This window comes from Phacochoerus africanus, chromosome 5 (genome assembly GCF_016906955.1).
Source record: "Phacochoerus africanus isolate WHEZ1 chromosome 5, ROS_Pafr_v1, whole genome shotgun sequence".
Classification (NCBI taxonomy): domain Eukaryota; kingdom Metazoa; phylum Chordata; class Mammalia; order Artiodactyla; family Suidae; genus Phacochoerus; species Phacochoerus africanus.
In genome coordinates this window covers 45829335-45849298 of record NC_062548.1, presented here as the reverse complement: position 1 = coordinate 45849298, position 19964 = coordinate 45829335, and the positions used below count along the sequence as shown (strand labels likewise).

Below are 19964 nucleotides of genomic sequence, written 5' to 3'. Positions count from 1 at the left end.
AGCGAAATAACACACTGCCTGGCGCTCACGTCACACAGCAGAGCGGGAGGGTTCGCCCGCACTCAAAGACGGCCCCTCTCGGGAGCTGCGGTGGTGGCGGCAACGGCCAGCCTTGTGGGCTCCCAAGGTTACTCTTTGCTTTCAAACATGTCTGAAGTTTCTTTAAAATCAAAAGCTACAGAGGGCTTCGAGTACGGGCGAACCCTCCGGCTCTGGTGGCACAGGGGATTAAAGATCTGGTGTCGGGCAAGTGCGGTGTGGATTCGATCCCTAGCCCAGGAACCTTCATACGCCTCAGGGGCAGCCAAAAAAATAAAGGAACAAAAGTTACAGAAAATTCCCTCATCTTCTGCTTGGATGTTTAAAACTCCCCACAAAACAGAAGCAAACTGTGAAATGCTATTTTTTACACTGTCATTTGCTGTAGAAGCCAGACATACAGGGAGTACAGGAATAAGCCCTTAACAAAGACTTTTTGTCTTTTTCTAGGGCCACACCCGCGGCATATGGAGGTTCCCAGGCTAGGGGTCCAATGAGAGCTGCAGCTGCCGGCCTGCACCACAGCCACAGCAACGCCAGACCCAAGCCCTGTCTGTGACCCACAACACAGCCACGCCAGATCCCTGACCCACTGCACAAGACCAGGCATCAAACCTGCATCCTCATGGTTGCCAGTCAGATCTGTTTCCACTGAGCCACGACAGGAACTCCCAACAGAGACTTTTTTAAGTTTCACGGGAAAATCATTAAACGTTTCAGAGGGACACAGAAGATTAAAAAACCCAACAGAATGGGCATGCCTTTCACGGAAGGTGACGGACGCCCTTTGAGCGGCTGCAAGCCATCACCCTGGGAGCTGCAGTGGTGTCTGACTACACCACTCAGGTACAACTCCCAGAACAATGAAAGCTTTTTTTCCAGAATAAAACAGGAGATGTGTTTTTCCGAGCGACTGATTTCCTGGGGTTGGAGGCTGAGATGGGGCTGATAGAAACTTCTTTGTGTTCCGACTTGGAGGTGCAGCAATTGCAGCCTGAGGGAAGGCGATGTGAGCAGAGCCACGTGCTCTGAGGGTGGGCCCTCCCGGCACTGAGCGGGGCCTGACGCAGGGCCTGAGGGAAGACACGGGGCCCGGGACTGCGCCCACGGCCACGTGCTCTCTGAGTCCTGCGGGGCTTTGCTCCAGCGCAGCGTCCGCTTCAGAAGGAGGGGCACCCACCCACCCGGGGCCTCCTGCTGCCAAACCAGAGAGCGGCCGCAGCCCTGCTGTTCTCCCCCTGGGGACCGTGACAAAGTGACCGACTTAGGCGCAGTCACAGGGGAGAGGCAGAGAGCTGTCCCCTTACTGAGGAAGGGCCAGATGCTGGACGGCGTCGACTGCCGTCCGGGTCCCGAACCAAGTGGGGGGCGGGGGAGGCGGATCTCAGCAGCGAGTTCAGTCAGGCTGGACCTCTGGACGTACCTCGCCCCTCCACCCGAAACAGCACTTTCACCAGATCAAGTCCCGAGACGCATGATGCGCTAAGACCTTCACGTAAGCCGCTGACAAGCCACTCGCGTGCGCCGGGCGCGCAGCAAGGGGCCCCGGCGCGGAGGTTCCAGACGCCACGGCCCGGGAAGGCCCCGCATGACGAGCACTGAGGCTGTTTCCCGAGTCAGGGCGTTCATCCCAAGCCCTGCGGCCTCTCCTGAGGTGGATCAAACAGCTCTTCCTCAGATGAAAGGCGACGTCCTGCCATCAAAAACTACAAAACCCAAGACACAGCACAAATGCAATGAGTAGGCGAGGCCGAACTCGCCAGGCCCTGATGACGCGCCAAGAGCCTGGCGAGGTCCCAGGGATGTCCACCCGGGTCCTGCAGGCCCAGCGGAGCACGTGGCAGGGCGCGACGCTCTTTTCACCCGCACTCCCCTGACTCTGCCCCGCAGCCTTGACGCCTGCAGGGGAGCGGCCCCGGGACCCTCACGGCCCCGCCCTGCCTGCTCCAGACGGACCTCCGCTAAAGACTCTCTCTCCTCGTGACGTCTGTGGGGTCCAGACAGCCCTGGCAGCCCCTCCTGCTGGGCAGAGGTGCAGAGAGCAGGTCAGCCTTGGGACTGGCCAGACTGGTCCCTACTTGGTAGCCTGAACCTCTGCCTCCGAAGACCTCCATCCTGACAAGTCCCAGCACGCGGGGTCTCTGCATCCCCCGCCTAGACGGGACCTGAACCTCGCCTGCACCCCGCCTCCGCCTACAGCTCGCTGAGGTCCCAAACCAGGGAAGGCGTGCCTCCAGCCTGGGCATCTGGCCACCGCGCCCCCCGCCCCGGTTTGAGGGGCCTGTCGTGAACTCGAGCCCCACGCGCCCTGGCCCAGCTCACGTCTGTTCATCTTTGACTTCATTTTTCATTAAAATTGATTTATTAAAACGAATACACTCATCGTCAGTTGAAAGCAGAAACGTGCAGTGAAGACAAACCCAAAGTAGACAAAACGCAGTGACCTGATCACCAAGAGGCGACTCTGTCTGGTTAAGCCCTGGGTCGTGGATTTCAAAACCGAGCTGATTTTCGCAGAGGCAGACGGCAGACAGTCCATGCTGCTAAACATGTCCAGGTCTCCCTGCCTCACCCGGGGCTGCGGTCGCTAAAGCCCCGGAGGAGGAGGAGGAGGGAGACACACTCCGGGGGCCAGCGGCCCACCTCCTGCCCCACTGGCTGCAAGGGCTCCGCCAAGCCTTTCTGCATGTCCCTGGTGCTGCCGCAAGGCAGGGAGCAAGCGGCCAGCAAGCACAGGCACTGAGGTGGGGGACCCTGCAGCCACCCGCCTTCCAGGGAGGTCCCACCAACACACCTGCCCCTGTGGCACCCAGTCCCCAACCCCTAACCTGTCAGGTCACGAGAAAACACAAGAAGCCCAATTTGAGGGACATTCTGCCAAGTACACGACCAGATCTGCTCAAAAGTGTCAAGGTCATGAAGAACCAGGGACATCTGGAAACCAGAGGGGACAAAGAAGCTTGAGAGCTAAAGCAGTAGGGGGACCCCAGAGCTGAAGGGGCACCGGTGGCATGTGACAGTGTCTGCAGTCAGTGGCCAGTGCTGCGTCAGGGATGTCCCCTGGGGGGCTGGGCAAGGTGCCCGGGGGACTCTCAGCTGTCTCTGAAACCTGGAAGCTACGCTGAGATCTTTGCAAGGTGCCGTTGACACATTTCACCAGGACAGGCTGCCTGAAGAGGGCGGGGCTTGGGGCCCGCGGGCAAGGCCGTGGCTCCAGGAACTGGTGGTGATGCTGGGCTCAGCGCTCCCGGCTGGGTTCAGGATGCCAGGAGGAAGAGATGCCTCCTTCCCAGCCCGTGGGTGGATGCTGCGGAGGGCTTCTCGAACTTCCCCACACACCATCGCCCAGACACTCCCAAATGCACGCGCACTTCCATGCAAACCAAAGGAACCCAGGACTCGGACCTCTGGATGTGCGTGCGGGCACTGCTGCGGGGCCTTCAGGCTGCGGGCAGCCGGGGGCAGGCGTGAGCTGCCTTTCAGGCGAGGACACCTGCCTTCCTGGGACACCCTGGTGGGCCGAGTCCTGTGTGCACAGGCTCCCGCTGGCCGGGCACCACGGTTCCCAGGCAGGGCCTGCTCCATGGGGCCGCTCGCTGTGGGGTCGCGGCGCCCGGCACACCCGTGGCTGGAGCAGAGCAGGGCCAGGGCTGGCCTTGCAAGTGCAGGAGGGGGCCGCGTCTCACGGCAGGAGCAGCCTGTAGGGAGGCCTCATAAAGGCCAATGGATGTCACAGATCTTACCCCGAACCCCGTCTGCAGGAGAGCAGCTAACATGCCCGCAGTAAGTACAGGATCCTGCGTGAAAGAGATACGCCGTTCTTGGAAGGGAGGACACAGCCATCAGGAAGAGATGTGTTTTAGCCACTTGGGAACCATGGCCAGTACTAAAGCCGCATCGGTGTCTGTCTCCATTCAATGAATCCATACAGACAAGAGCTGCTATTGTAAGAGCAACAAAGCATGGCTTCCTCGTTTAAGATTTCTGTTTTAAAATATCAAAGCATTTACAAAAGAAACTGGCACGCAGCTGCTGCTGCAGAGCTAACCTGACAATGCCTCTCCCTGTTACTGTGTTGGCAGAGGGCAGGCTTGCCACACTGTGTTCCTCCTGCCTGACAATGGGGCACTGGAGCCAGGAAGCTCCAGGGACACGCTCCAGACGCTGGAGGCTCCAGGCCAGCCCGGGGCTGCGCTGCTGTCCAGTGAGACTGGGGGCCGCCCTCTGGCTGCTCAGCGCTCACAGCCACCCAGGCGCACAGGTGCTTACCTGCAGGGACGTGGGGCTGGGGCGACAGGAATATAACCAGCCTGCTCATCTTGCCTCGGACGGGCGACGGTTACTGCGGGCGAGGTACGAGAAGGGCCATCTTGCCAGGCACTTTCAGCTGCTTTACACAAATGCGATCCAGAAAAGGGCTTGAAGGGGTCCTCCCTGAGAACACTGCCCCAGGACACCAACGGGAGCAGGGCCGTGGAACCGTGGCTGCGTCTCTGGCCTCACCCAGCACGACGAGGCACTGCCGTGAACCACGAGGTCCCAAGGATGGGGTGGGGGACGCGCCAGTCAGTGGTACCGAACCTGGCAGAGGGTTAGGTGCCCGCCATCGCCAAACCCAAGGCCTCAAAAACAGGTCTCCGGGCAGTAGCTGGGCCCCAGGAGACATCCTTATGAAGGGGAGAAGGCGCTAAGAGATGGCCCTGCAGGGTGTCCGATGCAGTAAAAAACAGCACTAGGAGGGGCCAGCAGCTGTGCTGGTGAATGTGCAGCAGGCTGAAGAGACAGGAGCAGAGATGAAAACCAAAGCTAATCACAAATGAGGCGGCAATTGGGGACTCGAGGAAAAGGAGTTACTAGAAAAGAATTACACTCCGTCAACAGCTCAGTGTCAGCCACAGTTGCAGCCACGATGATGTAAAGACAGCACAGTCATGAAAGAAAAATCACGTGGGTGGTGTGGCGGACCTGAGCTGCTGAGGGAAGAGCGCTCGAAGCACGGGAGTGAGAGCAGGCAGCCCAAGGAGTCCAGAGGGATGGATCAAGAACACTTCACATAAAGTGGGAGGGCAGCCCGTAAATCCATGGAATCAGAACGCACTCTCGCCGCACACAGAAATACTCACGATGGCTCAGACTTAAACATGAGACTGGACGCCCTGACATTCCTAGAAGAGAGCACAGGCAAACCACTGTCTGACACAAACCATACCGATGCTTCCTTAGGTTCATCTCCCAAGGCAACAGATAGAAAAGCAAAAAGGGAGTTCCCGTCGTGGCGCAGTGGTTAACGAAACTGACTAGGAACCAGGAGGTTGCGGGTTCGGTCCCTGCCCTTGCTCAGTGGGTTAAGGATCCGGCGTTGCCGTGAGCTGTGGTGTAGGTTGCAGACGCGGCTCGGACCCCCCGTTGCTGTGGCTCTGGCGTAGGCTGGTGGCTACAGCTCCGATTCGACCCCTAGCCTGGGAAGCTCCATATGCCGCGGGAGTGACCCAAGAAATGGCAAAAAGACAAAAAAAAAAAAAAAAAAAGCAAAAAGAAGTGAACGGGACCTGATTAAACTCAGCAGAGGAAACCATCGACCCAATGACAAGAAACTCCAGACCAGGAGAAAGTAACTGCAAACCTTGCGACTGACAAAGACTTACTTTCCAAAAGATACCAACAGCTCACACCCCTCAACGGCAGCAACCAACAGCGCAACAGAAAACGGACAGGAGACTGAAACAGACACTGCTCCACAGACGGCCCACGGGCACGTGACGAGATGGGCAAGGCCGCACACTGTTAGAGACGCGCAACTCAAAGCTACAAGCAGGTACCACCTCGCCCCGGGCAGAACGGCCAGCCTCACAGAGCCTACAAATAGCTCGGGCAGAGAGGCTGTGCAGCAAAGGGAAGGGCCTGCCCCCGTGGGTGGGGTCAGCTGGGGCAGCCGCTGTGGAGGGCAGGGCAGAGCTTGCCCGGAGAACCCGAGAGAGCTGCTGTACGGTCCAGCCATTGCAGGCCTGGGTGTGCGTCTGGACAAGACTCCAATTTGAAAAGACACGTGCGAACCCCTATGTTGGCAGCGGCACTACCCACACGAACGAGACACAGAGACAACGAGACGTCTGCCCACCGACCGCTTAACGGATAAAGGAGAAGTGGTGCGTGTACACAACGGACTCCTCCCGGCCTCGAGACAGCCCGGATCCTTGACCCACTGGACGCCGCCAGGGCCACACCCGCGTCCATGGCCACGTGTCTGCTCGTCACCCCAGAGCCACCGCAGCAACTCCAGGACCAGCGATGCTCGCCCTCCGTGAGGTCGGTCAGAAGGAGACAGACAAATACCACACGGCATCACTCACACGTGGAAGCTAAAATGCAACAGAAAAGACCGTATCTACAAAAGAGAAACAGGCTCCGACAGAGAAGGCACGAGCGGTGGCCGAGGGCGAGGCGGTGGGGGCGGGAGGCTGGGTCTGCAGACGCAAACCCGCACACACGGACAGAGACGACCAGGCTGCTGTGCAACCCGGGAACCCATTCGCCATCCCGGTGACAAACCCGAATGGAACGCCCGCTGCGGCCCAGTGGGGTCAGCAGGGACCCTGCAGTGCCAGGACGCCGGTCTGATCCCCAGCCTGGAACAGGGGGTTCAAGAATCTGGTGTTGCCACAGATGAGGTGCAGATCTGGCCTGGGAATTCCACACGCTGTGGGGTGGCCAAAGAAGAAAAAAAAGATGAAAAAGAACATACACGCAATGGGATCACTTTGCTGTACAGCAGAGACCAACACAACACCGTGACTCAACTCTACTTCCATGTGACGCCTGCGCAAAGGAAAAGGCGTCACCTACATAAACGTGTGGGCAAAGTGCTCATGGAGGTGAAGGCGCTGCCCGAGACCAGGGCGAGGGCACAGGCACAGGAAGGCACCCTCCTCCTGGCAGAAGCTGTGGACTCCAGCTGGAGTTTCGAGTCCACTCGCAAGTCTACCTTAACGAAAAATAATCAAAAGGACACCCTTCGGAGCGTCTCACGTGGCCACAGTGTAATAACATCAGAGACTGGCCAACGAATGGTAACCTTAAAGCCTTAGCCGTTTGGTTTGGAAGTTCTGCTCTAAGCAGCACTCAGGCCAAAGGGGCAGCAGTACCGGACGTTATAAAATGGCACCACCAGCTTCTGCACAGCAAAGGAAACCCAAACGAGAACAAAAAGACAACTTACGGATGGGGAGAAGATAGTTTCAAACAATGCAATGGACGAGGGCTTAATCTCCAGGATATACAAGCAACTTGCACAACTCCACAGCACAAAAGCCAACCACCCAATGGGAAAATGGGCAAAGGACCTGAATAGACATTTCTCCAAGGAAGATGTACAGATGGCCAACAAGCACAGGAAAAAATGCTCAACATCCCTGATTATTAGAGAAATGCAAATCAAAACTACCACGAGACACCACCTCATGCCGGTCAGAATGGCCACCATTGATAAGTCCAAATAACAAGTGCTGGAGGGACTGTGGAGAAAAGGGAAGCCTCCTGCACTGCTGGTAGGAGTGTAAGCTGGTACAGCCACTATGGAGAACAGTACGGAGGCACCTTAGAAAATTATACATAGAGGAGTTCCCGTCGTGGCGCAGTGGTTAACGAATCCGACTAGGAACCATGAGGTTGCGGGTTCGGTCCCTGGCCTTGCTCAGCGGGTTAACGATCTGGCGTTGCCGTGAGCTGTGGTGTAGGTTGCAGACACAGCTCGGATCCCACGTTGCTGTGGCTCTGGCGTAGGCCGGTGGCTACAGCTCCGATTAGACCCCTAGCCTGGGAACCTCCACATGCCGCGGGAGCGGCCCAAGAAATAGCAACAACAACAACAACAACAAAAACAACAAAAAAAGACAAAAAAAAAGAAAATTATACATAGAACTACCATATGACCCAGCAATCCCACTCTTGGGCATATATCCGGACAAAGCTTTCCTTAAAAAAGACACATGCACCCGCATGTTCATTGCAGCTCTGTTCACAATAGCCAGGACATGGAAACAACCCAAATGTCCATCGACAGATGAATGGATTAAGAAGATGTGATATATATACACAATGGAATACTACTCAGCCATGAAAAAGAAGAAAATAATGCCATTTGCAGAAACATGGATGCGACTAGAGACTCTCATACGGAGTGAAGTAAGTCAGAAAGAGAAAGACAAATACCATTTGATATCACTTCTATCGGGAATCTAATATACGGCACAAATGAACCTTTCCACAGAAAAGAAAATCATGGACTTGGAGAATAGACTTGTGGTTGCCCGGGGGAGAGGGAGGGATCAGGAGCTTAGGATTAATGGATGCAAACTGTTGCTCTTGGAATGGATTTACACTGAGATCCTGCTGTGTAGCATGAGAACTATGTCTAGATACTTACATCACAACACGACAATGGGAGGAAAAAGTGTGTATACATGTATGTGTAACTGGGTCCCCATGCTGTACAGTAGAAAAAATTTAAAAAATAATTAAAAGATAAATTTAAAAAATGGCACTACCTGCCACTGTCAGAGACACGGGGCCCTTAGGTGACAGGGACACAGGCAGAGGGGCATGAGCCCGGGTCTCCATGCCTCCGCCTGCAGGTAAGAGGAAGAGAAGATTAATGAGTTAAACAATCCAACTCAGGATCTTAGAAAATATGAAGCCCCTTCCTCCCGGGAGGAAGCTACCTGTAAAAAGTAAAAGTTAATGCGCAAAAATCCATTTTAAAAATCCCATAAAATGCGTGTTTTGAAAGGACTCATGTGGCTGTTGTGACACATGAGGAGCACTGAGGCAGGACCACAAGCGGCGGGGGCGGGGGGGGGGGGGGCCAGAGAGGTTTGGAGGGGTGCAGCCAGCGGCCCTGGGCTGCAGGACTAGCAGTAAGACCCAGAAAAAGGGGGGTGGTGAAACCGCCCTGGACGGCTAGGGCACCGCCCCCAGGAAACTTCCGCTGACCACGATGCTACCGTTACCAGTGACACTGTGAAAAGGAAATGCCAGGCAAACATCCACACCACTTAATAAAAATAAAGAGTCATTTTGAACATTCCCGACAAAACCCGCCCAAAGGGATTCAGCACTGGACCTAAGAATGACAGCAACAAGATGCCTCTTCAGGATTCTAGAATTCGGCACATCACAGAGGTGAGCAAGGCTCAGAAGGAGAACCAGGTGTGACAGGAGGAAGATGGAGCCAAGTGTGGACAAGAGAGAAGACTTTAAGACGCAATTCCCTCCAGGTGCCACTAGGTGATGTGCACCAGGTATCACCCAACGCGAAAGAGATGCACATGACGTGCCACCTGGGCAGCTCCAGCCCAAACCGACCTGTGCGTGTTTGTGGGCGATCCGAGTGGGCACCAGAGGCAGGAAGGTGTGAGCAGGCAGGCAGTGGAGGCAGGCAAGGACACCGCTGGTCTCCCTCCGCGCCTAGCCCCTCACCTGCTGCTCCGTCTGCGCGGGCGCTCCCAGTGACCCTGGAGAGGGGCCAAAGAGAAAAGAGCAAGGGCACGGCCTGCTGGCCGCAAGCACCGAGGAGACGTGGCCTAGAGGGGCGGCCATCCAGGGCCACTCACAGCGAGAACACGGACGGAGCTGTCTCCCTCCCCCTGGAGCTGACCGCTTCTGCTGGGTCTCGTGCAGCCCCGAGAGTCACCCGGCCCACGCCACCTGTCCTTCCCAAGGACCCGACCAGACTTGAGACCCAAACCGACACTGCCCAGCAGAGCCCACGGCCCCGGGAGTAGCGGCAGTAGCTGGCGGGCGGGAAGGGATCAAATCCATCCCGGTCCGCGAACAGCAGGACAGGCTCTCTGCAACAGTCCGCAAGCTGGTGAGCTCCCAAGACAGGGCGCGGCTGCCTCTGGTTATAGGAATAATTTAATCACGAGAAACCGCTTTCTTGGACACGGGGCTGTGGGGAGATTAGATGAAGCATGAATTAAAGTGGAGGATATGAGAACCAGGCGAAGCCCGGAGCCCTGGCCAGCAAGGGTCTGGAAACGGTTCGGTGGACTTGCTCGGGCTGAGGCAGCGAGGCTGGCTAATGGCTTCCGGCAGGCAGATTCCACTCCAGCACCAGCGGGTTTTAATAAAAACTTCCAATTGGGCCAGTAAACCCCTCATTACGTTGTTTTTAAAGCATGAATTTAAGAGCAGTAAGGGTCAAAGGGAGCATTTAATCTGCAACTGCTGGCGGGAGGGGCTGCTGTAACAGGGAATGTGGGGTCCCGGTGTCAGGCCACGTAAGCAGCCAAGGACCCACCCTTGACCTGCCTGGAAGCAGACTTCACATGCAGGAGGGCGGGCGGCCTGCTCGGCAAGAGCAGAGCATGGCTCCAGAGGGACAGTGGCAGGTGACACAGCGGAAAAATGGCCAGTCAGCTCATGTCCCCACCCGCTAGCCAGGCCCTCCATGCCCGCACACGACACACTACCCCGCCACACTGTGGCTCCCCAGCCCCTCACACCTGCCCCATGCCAGAGCCCGCCCTGCTCCTGCTCTTGGCAATGACAGGTCCTTAAGCCACTGAGCGAGGCTGGGGATCGAACCCGCATCCTCATGGACACTAGTCAGGTTCTTCACCTGCTGAGCCACCACGCGAACGCCCAGCAGGCTTGTCTTCAATGCTGTGATTCGCTCCATGTGCCTGCGAGAGGACAGCTCACCCGGACAGCTCGACCCAGGTCAGGCAGCCCCTGACGTCTCGGTCACGGCCCTGCTCCCTGACCTGCAGTTCGCAGCGGGACGCCCACCACGAGCCCAGACCCCAGGAAGCCTCTGCACTAGCTGACGGTTTTCACACTAGGATAAAGCAAGAACCTCTCCACTGAGTGTCTCAATGAAACCAAGGACCCCACAATGTCCAACGCTCAGCCTCGCAGGCCTGTGGTGAAGCAAGGAATGCTCCGTTCCTAAAAAAGACCTTCCCAGGCCCGGAGCCCTTGGGAATCCTCCCCCGAGGTCTTTCCATACCCTCCTGCCCCCGCAGAAATGGGACATGGGAGTGGGTCCCTGGAGAGAACACCCCTAAGAAGTAAATCGGATGCACTCAGGCTCCGGGGCTTCCGACAGGGGCACTGGTGTCGGGGGTGCAGATGGTGAGGAAGGTGCCTGGAGGTCACCTGGCTGGAGGTCACCTGGCTGGAGGTGCCACCTACATACACCGAGGTGCCCCAAAATCAAATCAAAGAAGTCACAAAACACTCTCGAGGCCTCAAAACTGCCAAAGTAGGAGTGAGACCTCAGGAGAGCAGGGGCTTCCTCGTGTCTGTCTGTCTGTCTGTCTAGGACAGTGCAAGGCGGCCGAGAGAGAGAGCTGGGAGAGACCCTCCCCCAGCCTGGCCAGTGTGGATCCCCAGCCCCCGCAGTGGGCGGCACAGCCTTCCCTGTCCGCGGCCTGCCGCCCAGACCTGGAAGGGGCTTGGGTCTGAGCGCTCCGAGGGGCTCAGGGGATGGCCCTGAGACATGGACTGCGGTGGCCCTTCACTCATCCTGCCCTCGGCACACACGGCAGAGCGGGGTCCCCTCCCTGGAGCCTTGCCACCACAGGGCTCAGCCACAGGCCGAGAGCAGCTTTGTCCTGGCAGAAAGCCCCCGAAAGCCCTTCCTGGAAGCCCCAGCTGAGCCGGACCTGTTGGGTCCCCGCATGGTTTTCCAATGCATGAGACCAGCGGAGGTCTGCAGAAGGTTCCCAGCCCCCAGCTCACAGAGGTCAAAGAGCACACTTACTGCAGGGGAGCGGGAGAGGCCTCCCTCGGAGCACACAGAACGGCAGACCCATCCCCCGAAGTAAAGGCTGCCAAGCCAGGGGGCTTCAGAGTGCGTGGCAGCGGTGCAGCCGCCAAGTGAGTGCTGGTGGACACTGATTTCCTGTGTTCACATGGCCTCTCCCGCAAGTGCGTGGCCACCTGCAAGTGGCAGCACGAGGAGGGACAGTGGCGGGGGCCCCAGACTGGAGGCAGTGGGACATTCAGAGGCTCAGCCTCCCGAAGCGCTGGGTCTGAAGGAAGGGAGTGGCCAGGAGGAGGGCTAGCAATGTGTGCCCTCCAGGCAGGAGACCGGTGCACCAGGCAGAGCCAGTGCCACATCTGGAGGAGGGGTTGAGCTTAGACCCTGCGCCCTGGGAAGGTCGGAGGAAAGTCAGGCCGGTGGAGCCCCCAGGAGAGATGAAATGAGCAGTGCCACCCACGGACCTCTTCATAGCCACGGACAGTCTGCGATCTCTGCGGCCACCGGGCGCCTGAGCCCAAGGGGCAGCGGAGCCCTCGCTGTGCTGCAGTAGTTAAGTTGGAGCCCAGCATTTTCTGCATCTCAGTAGGCAACCCAGAGAGGGGCCTCGTGAGCAAAGACTGAACAGAAGAGAAGTGGACATAAGCACAAACGCGACAGGATGACAAGTGCACTGGGAAAAGCCAGTTCTCGGTGGTCACCCCAGAAGTGGCCGAGGGAGGAAAATCCCAAAGGCCTGAGGTCCCTTTCGTCTGGCTGCCCTGGCCCTGGGGTCAAAGCTCAAGCATCAGCTGCAGAGAGCAGACAGCACAGGAACCCAGCGTTCCGCGGGGCCCCCCAAGGGAATGGTGTTAACCCCAGTTACCCCTGTGGCCGGGGAGGCAGCAAAGGCTTGTGCAGAGCAGCCAACAAAGCCGCCAGAAGCACAAAGCCAAGACCCGCTTAAAGCAGCGCCCGCCAGCGACACCCCTGCCCGCGCCCACACAGACTCATACTGCATCCACGCGGGGCCGGGAAGCTCTGTAGATGGAGCGTGTTCGCAGAGGCTCTGGTCCCTGCTGGCCTCGGTGACCACCAAGTCCTCTGAGACAGAAGGGCCCGGCCCGGGACCGGGGGGCACGCCTGTCAGGCAGCGAGACACTTACTGGAGCGCCAGCCCCTCCCCAGGACTCCACCACAGGCCCCGTCCACCCGCAGGCCCCCAAACATGCAGGCAGGGCCGGACGCTCTCCCCTTGCCAACTGGGAAGCCCTGTACCACGTCATATAAATCAAGAGACCTCTCATCGGGGGCCCCCCCAGATGCGGCCACGCTGGCTCCTCGAAGGGACTCTGGCCGCAGAGGAGCGCAGCTGCGTGGGAACCTGCCCTCTGCGGAGCGGGACTGATGGGTTACGCGAAGTCAGACGGGTCACAAGGATGCGGTGACGACGGGGCCAGGCTGGGTGTGCACACCGGGCGAGAAGGTCTTTCTACTAGTTCAAGGCTCATTTCTTCCTTCAGAATAAAACCACCACCGCACAGAGCCTGCATTTAGAGACAGGGATCCCACAGTTCCCAACATGGGGGGGGGACACTTCGATGGATGCTCCCCTGGCCCATCAGTGACTCCAGCCCATGACATGCTGACTTCTTTGCTTTGTATTTTAAATGAGAATTTTTGCTTTGCTATCTACCCTTTTAAGGGAATTTAAAATCAGGAAACATTCTGTATTCACTGTCATCTTAAATCCTAACGCTCTTCCTTCCCCAGAGTCGCCCGAATCCCCGTAACACCCGCCAGGCTCCGTCCGCGTCGCGGGACAACAGCTCGGCCAGGCCAGGGCCCCGGTGACAGTGGCTCCCGTCCTCGGCCGGCTGAGTCTCCAAGGGGCACTGCGGGAATGACTGTCCCACCTCTGGCTGCGCTGAAGCCCTGCCCTCTCCAGTTGTGGCTGTTCTGACTACGCCGTTTATTCGTGAGCTCCCAAGTTCCTGAACCTGCGGCATTTTGCTTTTTCCTCCTTTGGCGACAGTCTTGTCTTTACCTCTTCGAACACTTCCCTGCCCTGCTCCTCTCTCTCCTGCTCCGGGTCCTCCCTGGTGAGCGGCCTGCTCCGGCTCCCGGTCTGTTCCCCATCGGCGTTTCGGTCGCGTGTCTTCAAGTCGGCTGATTCGGTTCCTCAGCTGCGTCCACTCTGCAGCAGGTCTGTTCTGGGTGTGTGTCTCTAGTGATTTCTCATGATGCCAAATCCGGGGTGTAGCCACAGGACCGGGTCTGGGTCTGCACCGTGGCCTCAGGGCCCACAGGCTGCGACCACCCTCAGCAGGGCTGCTGCTACCCGCCGGCTGGGTGCGGGCTCTGGGGCCGGACTTTCTTGGGCTCGCGGTCCCTCTCTCCGGCGCAGCCCCGTGTCCAACAGCGCCGGGCGGGTGGTGGGGAAAGGGCTTGGCTGGCCCGGCCTCAGCAGGAGTGGAGCGCGCGCCACCTCCCATCCCCAGGGACAGGGGCGCCTGGCCTGGGTCTGCCGGCGGGACACAGCCCCCCCAGAGGCAGAGGGTTCTGCTTCAGGCACTCCCTGGGGTGTGTGGGGTGGCGGCCCTTCGCCAGGGGTTCAAGGCTTCTGCTTCCTGTAAGGGGGAATGCGCGGCGGTGGGAGTGGTCTGTGGCCATCACGCCCTCACACCCCAAGAAGACCTCTGTGGGCTCCCGCCTGCCCGAGCCGTTCCCGAAAGCCTCAGGGGAGGGCCCCTGTGTCTGGGGACAACAGCCCCTCCTCGTCCTCCGCTCCCGGTCCAAAGTGAACCCCAGTGGGCATGGGGCACTGGGACCCCTGGCAGCACGGCACACCCCCTGGCTGGTGGCGCCAGAAGCCGCGGCTCTGGGAGCCGACGTGGCTCTCCCCGCGGTTCAGGCGGGAGGGAGCCGGCCACTCAGGGCAGCAGGATCTCCTCCCTCCCTCCTTGGAGTGCTGTGTGCGCGGAGCGCGGGGACCTGCTGGAGCCCTGCTGGAGCCCGGCGGCCGCCCGTCCACCCGGGGGTCCGTGTGCGGAGGGGAGGGGCCGAGTCCCCGACCTGTCCCGGGACCCTCCACCTCCCCGTAGAGGATGATGCTGCTCCATGTCCCTGGACGCTGGCCGACGCCAGCCCGGCCGCCCAGCCCTTGCAGCACGGGCTCCAGGCCGTCCCGTCTGCACCGACGGAGCGCAAGGACACGCTGCCTCTGACGTGGCTCCTGGGAACTGCTTGGGCTGACTTCTGTCTTCCGTCCAGAGGATTCAGTGAGCACTCACCGTCATCACCCGTCTGCTGGTGGCCAGCGCCCACTCCATTTCCGACTTGCTAGAGACCTCAGCCTGGCCCTTTGGAGAGTGCCTGAGCGCCTCCTGAGCCGCGTCCGTCAGTCTTCCTGGGGCGGGTTACAAGGTCCATCCTTCGCATCTCAGATCCACTGGAGTTGACCCTGTGCCACGTTGCCGGGCACAGGAACCTGCGTCTGTGCGTTGGCCCTGCCTGTCACGGGCGCCCCCTCGGCACATGCCGGCTACTTCAGGAGCCGTGGCTCATTCTGCTTTACACGCTTCAGAAACACACATCAGGAGGAAGCGGGAGGAGAGCCGCCTGTACGGCTGTCCTCCTACAGCCCTGCGCCTGCACCGCGCCTCCTTGGCGGGGCACCCTCTGGCCTCAGCCCTGGAGGCCACCGGGTGCAGGAGCTGGTGACACACGGGGGCCCGGAGAGCCCGCCCTCCCGTGGTGCTCAGCACACAGGCCCCTTTAGCCCTTCCCGCTCCGGCCTGGCCGCTCCTCCCTGGGCCTGGCTCACCCGCCTGGCGACTCCTCCATCCGCCTTCACCCTGCCCCTCAGCCCAGACAAGGTATCTCCAGGTCTGAAACCGTGACTCCTCCCATTCTTCCCGCGTCCCGAGCCTGCCCTCCCTCCCACAGGGCAGCGCATGCCTTGCTTCGAAGGCTGGCATCCGCTTGCCTCGTGCACAGCCTCCCTCGACTGCCACTCCAGCCAGAGGGGTCTGCCACCCCGTCTCCCGCCTCCCGAGCCAGGGCCACGTCTGCCCTGCACAAGCGCAGCCCTGGGGTCACCAGGACGGGCTACGCCCCCTTGAGGAGCTCTCAGCATCTCCTTCGGCTCGGCTCCTGTGCGCGGCCCGGCTGCCCAGGCCCCTTGGCCGACGGGGCCCCTCGGCCGACCTTCCGGGTGAGACGGACGGGTGCACCTCAGAGCGCTGAGGGGGTGGCCTCCGCCCGGCTCCCAGGCAGGGAGCGGCCTCCACTCTGGCACCTGCAGCCCCCACACACCAAAAGGGAACTCTCAACACAGGGAAGAGAAAGGCCACACACCGGTTCGCCTCCTGCCGCTGCATCAGCTGCGCGACAGTAAAGGAATCCGTCTCCACCCTCGGCTGGACCACCAGCTCCAGGTTGTCCATCTGGCTCGACCCAGAAGGGCTGAAACGAGCTCTGAAGACTGACGCGGGCAGAACAGGAGCCCTGATGCAGGGAGAAGGCGCCAGTGAGGCAGGGCGGAGCCCGTAAGGGGACCAGCCCTGGACCCCATCTGTCCCGCAGCCGCAGGGACGAGAGGGTGGTGGGAGGCCCCCACCCCGAAGTGGACCTCGGAGCCCCCCTGGGAACCTGAGCTGCAAGGACCCGCCAGGGAACCGCTCTTTCCTGCTCCCCAAGACCTGGGAGGACCCTGGAAGTGCATCAACTGACGAACCTGCTGTGTCCCCAGGGCCGCCTGGAGGCCTCGGGACCCAGGACAGCTGCGCCCTCAGCCAGGCCCGCCCTGGTGCTCTGCCGGCTCTGGGAGCCATGCCGGGGCGGTGCTTCCCACCAGCACAGGGGAGGACCTGCGGTGTCCCCGCAGGGAACAGCAAAATCCCAGGCCTGCGGGTGCCCACGGTACCCTGCTCTACACAGCGTGTCCACTGGGGACAGGGCGGCCTAGGCACAGAGGCCCTCCGCCAGCAAAGGGGGACGACCCATGACAGTGTCATGGGAACGCCCGCTGGGGGCCCCTGTCCAGCACAGGACTAAGGGCTGCACGCTGGGCCTGCTCGAGGCCCCTGGGCAGCCGTCAGGGGTGCAGGCCAAGGGCAAACGTCAGCGAACAGGATGGGGCAGCCACAGGGCTGATGAGAGGCGCCAGGACAGCAGGCAGCACGCGCGGAGGTACGTACCCTAGAAAATGCCAACGCAGGCATACTGTCCTATGACTGTCACTTACCAAATGAGTACCTGAAAGACAAAAGGAGAAAAGCGCCCTCAATTAGGCTTCTACCCAAAACCCTTCCAACGCAGGTTTCATGTTACTGCGCACAAGAAAGAGCAGACCAGCGTCCACCAGCCTGAGCAGGCGCGGAACACAGAGGACCCTGCCCTGCTGAGGGGGCACGACCTCAGGGGTCTGGACGGAGGAGAGGGGAGGGGACCCCTGCCCTAAGGTCATGAGTTCAGGTGCAGGTGAGGGGAGACCAGCTTTCAGGAGTCTCAGTGGCAGTAAAAATGGGGGACCCCGGCCGTCGGGCGCGTGGAGGTGCAGGTGGGGGTGGCCTTTCCTGGAGGATCGGCGTGGAGGTGGAGTCTGAGTAAAGGCAGAGGTGAGAGCAGACCCGCCCTCGGGGTCTCGGGGGAGGTGATGCTGCGTGTCTGACGGAGGTGAAGGGGAGGGAGTCTCTCCCTCAGGTGTCTCAGCAGAGTCAATGCTGAGAAGAGACCCGCCCTCGGGGCTCCGCGTGGAGACCAAGTGCAGGGAGGGCTACCCGAGGGTCAAGTGGACCCGAAGGAGAAGGCGGCCTCGTGGCTTTGGGAGGGAAGGGCAGGGTGAGGGGATGCCTGCCCTCGGGCTCTACGTGGAAGTCAAGACAGGAGACCTGCTTCCAGCTGCCTAGAGCTGCCCCCAGAGGACTCAGGGCAGGCGGAGGTGGGAGACCCGCCCGAGGCCCCCCGGGCAGCCGGAAGGTGAGGAGCATCTCCTCCTCCCGCCCCCACCCAGGGCCACACTCAGTACAGGCCACGCCCAGCAGCCAATCCACAAGTAAAGGGCATACTCCAGACCCCCGGACATCGGGCAGTTCTAGGGGCCGATTCCTTGCCCAGCTGAGTGTGAGTCTACACTGTCTGCAGTTCTGCACGAGACTCAACCTGCTGCAGGAATGCAGCTGCTCAGTGGGCTTCAGTGAAACACCCATGGGAGAGGGACTTGTGCGCTTCTAACCCATGCGATCAAAGGTCACCTGAGCTTAGCTGTCCTGCAACAAATAATGTCCATCAAACACCACAAAAATGTCAGACTCTGGCATCCTAAATTTCAAAGGACAGAGGAGACAACAGGCAAGAAGGCCAAGCAGAAGAACTGGAGCTCGCCTTACGCCTGAAAACACCAACATTACAGCCAAACGCTGAACACCCATACACAAACTAGACTGGAAACTCCCACAAAAACAGTTACCCCATACCCAAAGGCAAAGAAGAAGGTACATCGAGATGGTAGGAGGGCCGCTAGCACAATATAAGCAATCCCGTACCCACTGGGTGACGCAGACTGGAAAGGAACCATATCGCTGAGGCTCACACAGGAGCAAGCGTTCTGAGCCCCACACCAGGTTCCCACTCCCAGGGACCTGGCATCGGGAGGAGGAGCCCCCAGGGCATTGGGTGTAGAGGGGCAGCAAGGCGTGTGCACAGGAGCTTCCCCGGGAGACTCCACGCTCACACAGGCCTTCCTGGGCACTGGGTCCCAGGGCCAAGCAGAGACGCCCCAGGAATCCGGGTCAGACCTGCCTGAGGTCCCTGGAGGATCTCCTGGGAAACGGGGTGACCGTGGCTTACCGTGGGGGAAGGTCTAAGGTCGCGGGCACAGTCATCAGCATGACCTCCTCTAGAGGGGGCCGTTTTGGAAAAACTGGGCCCCACCCATCAGCAAACGGGCTGCCTAAGGACCCGCTGCAATCCCGCCATCCCACAGCCACCTCTAATCCCAGCCGGAGCCAGAGCCCCACCCACCAGAGGGACAGGAATCGGCGCCACCCACCAGGGGGCAGGCGGCAGTCCCTCCCTTCAGGAAGCCTACAGCAAGCCCCCCCACCCACGTCAGCCACACGGCAGGGGGCCGACACCAGAAGCAAGAGAGGCGACAACCCCACTGTCGGCAGAAAGGAGAGCGCACCCAAAATCTATACACGGTGAAAAGGCAGAGAATTGTGCCTGAGCTAAGGGAACAAGGAGAACCAAAAAAAACAGCTAAATGAGGTGGAGATTACGAACCTCCATGAAAAAGACTCTAGACCGATGACAGTAAAGACGACTCAAGATCTCGAAAATAAACTGGAGGCAAAGCCGATAAATTACAAGAAACAACGAACAAAGAAAAAGAAGATTTAAAAAACAGAAAAGCAGAGATGGGAGTGCCCCCCCCAAAAAAAGCAGAGATAAACACCACAATCACCAAATGAAAAATTCACTGGGAGGAGCCCACAGCAGAGCCCACGAGGCGGACGCCCGCAGCGGAAACCCCTGACACAGGACAGAATACAGACAACAGGATGAGAGGAGGTGAGGACAGCCCCAGGGACCTCTGGGACGTTAAGGCACCAACACGCGTGAGATGGGGCTGCCGGGACGAGGGGAGGGAGAGGCCCGGAGAAAAGCCCCGAGGAGGGAGCAGCGAACACTTCCCTAACGTGGGGAAGGAATGGCTCACTCGGCTCCAGGAACCACAGCGAGGGCCACGTCAGGTGAACCCAAGGAGGAACACCCTGAGACACACATCAATCAAAATTAAAGACAGAGAGAAAATACTGGAAGCAGCCGGAGAAAAGAAACAACGCACAGGGGGACCCCGGTGAGGCCACGGGCTGACTGCTCAGCAGGCCTCTGCAGGCCAGAAGGGAGCAGCCCGACACACGCAACGTGACGAGAGGAAAAAGCCTCCGACCCAGAACACGCTGCCCAGCAAGGCCCTCATTCAGCTCTGAAGGCGAGGTCAGAAGTGTCACACACCAGCCAAAACGGAGAGAATCCAGCCCCCCCAAGCCAGCCCTACAACAGATTCTAAAGGAGCGTCTCTAGGGGGAAAAGAAAAGGCCCCAACGAGAAAGAAAACAGGAGAAATGACAAGGCTCACTGGTGGCAGGAAATCACCCACACTCAAGTCGCCACC

The 19964-nt window shown here is 59.5% G+C and overlaps 1 protein-coding gene across 4 annotated transcripts in view; it reads right to left on the bottom strand.

Moving 5' to 3' along the window:
* Positions 1 to 19964, bottom strand: part of LMF1 (lipase maturation factor 1) — an 88803-nt gene that overhangs the window by 39337 nt on the left and 29502 nt on the right. For 2 of the 4 annotated variants that reach the window (XM_047781029.1, XM_047781031.1), the window contains exons 3-4: positions 17031 to 17041; positions 8583 to 8663 (exon numbers count right to left, since the gene is read on the bottom strand). The exons of 1 other annotated variant lie outside the window; for it this stretch is intronic. In XM_047781029.1, the coding sequence (XP_047636985.1) occupies positions 8583 to 8663; positions 17031 to 17041 (92 nt within the window). The remainder of the gene's footprint in view (positions 1 to 8582; positions 8664 to 17030; positions 17042 to 19964) is intronic. One more of the 4 variants, XM_047781030.1, reaches the window with a different exon arrangement.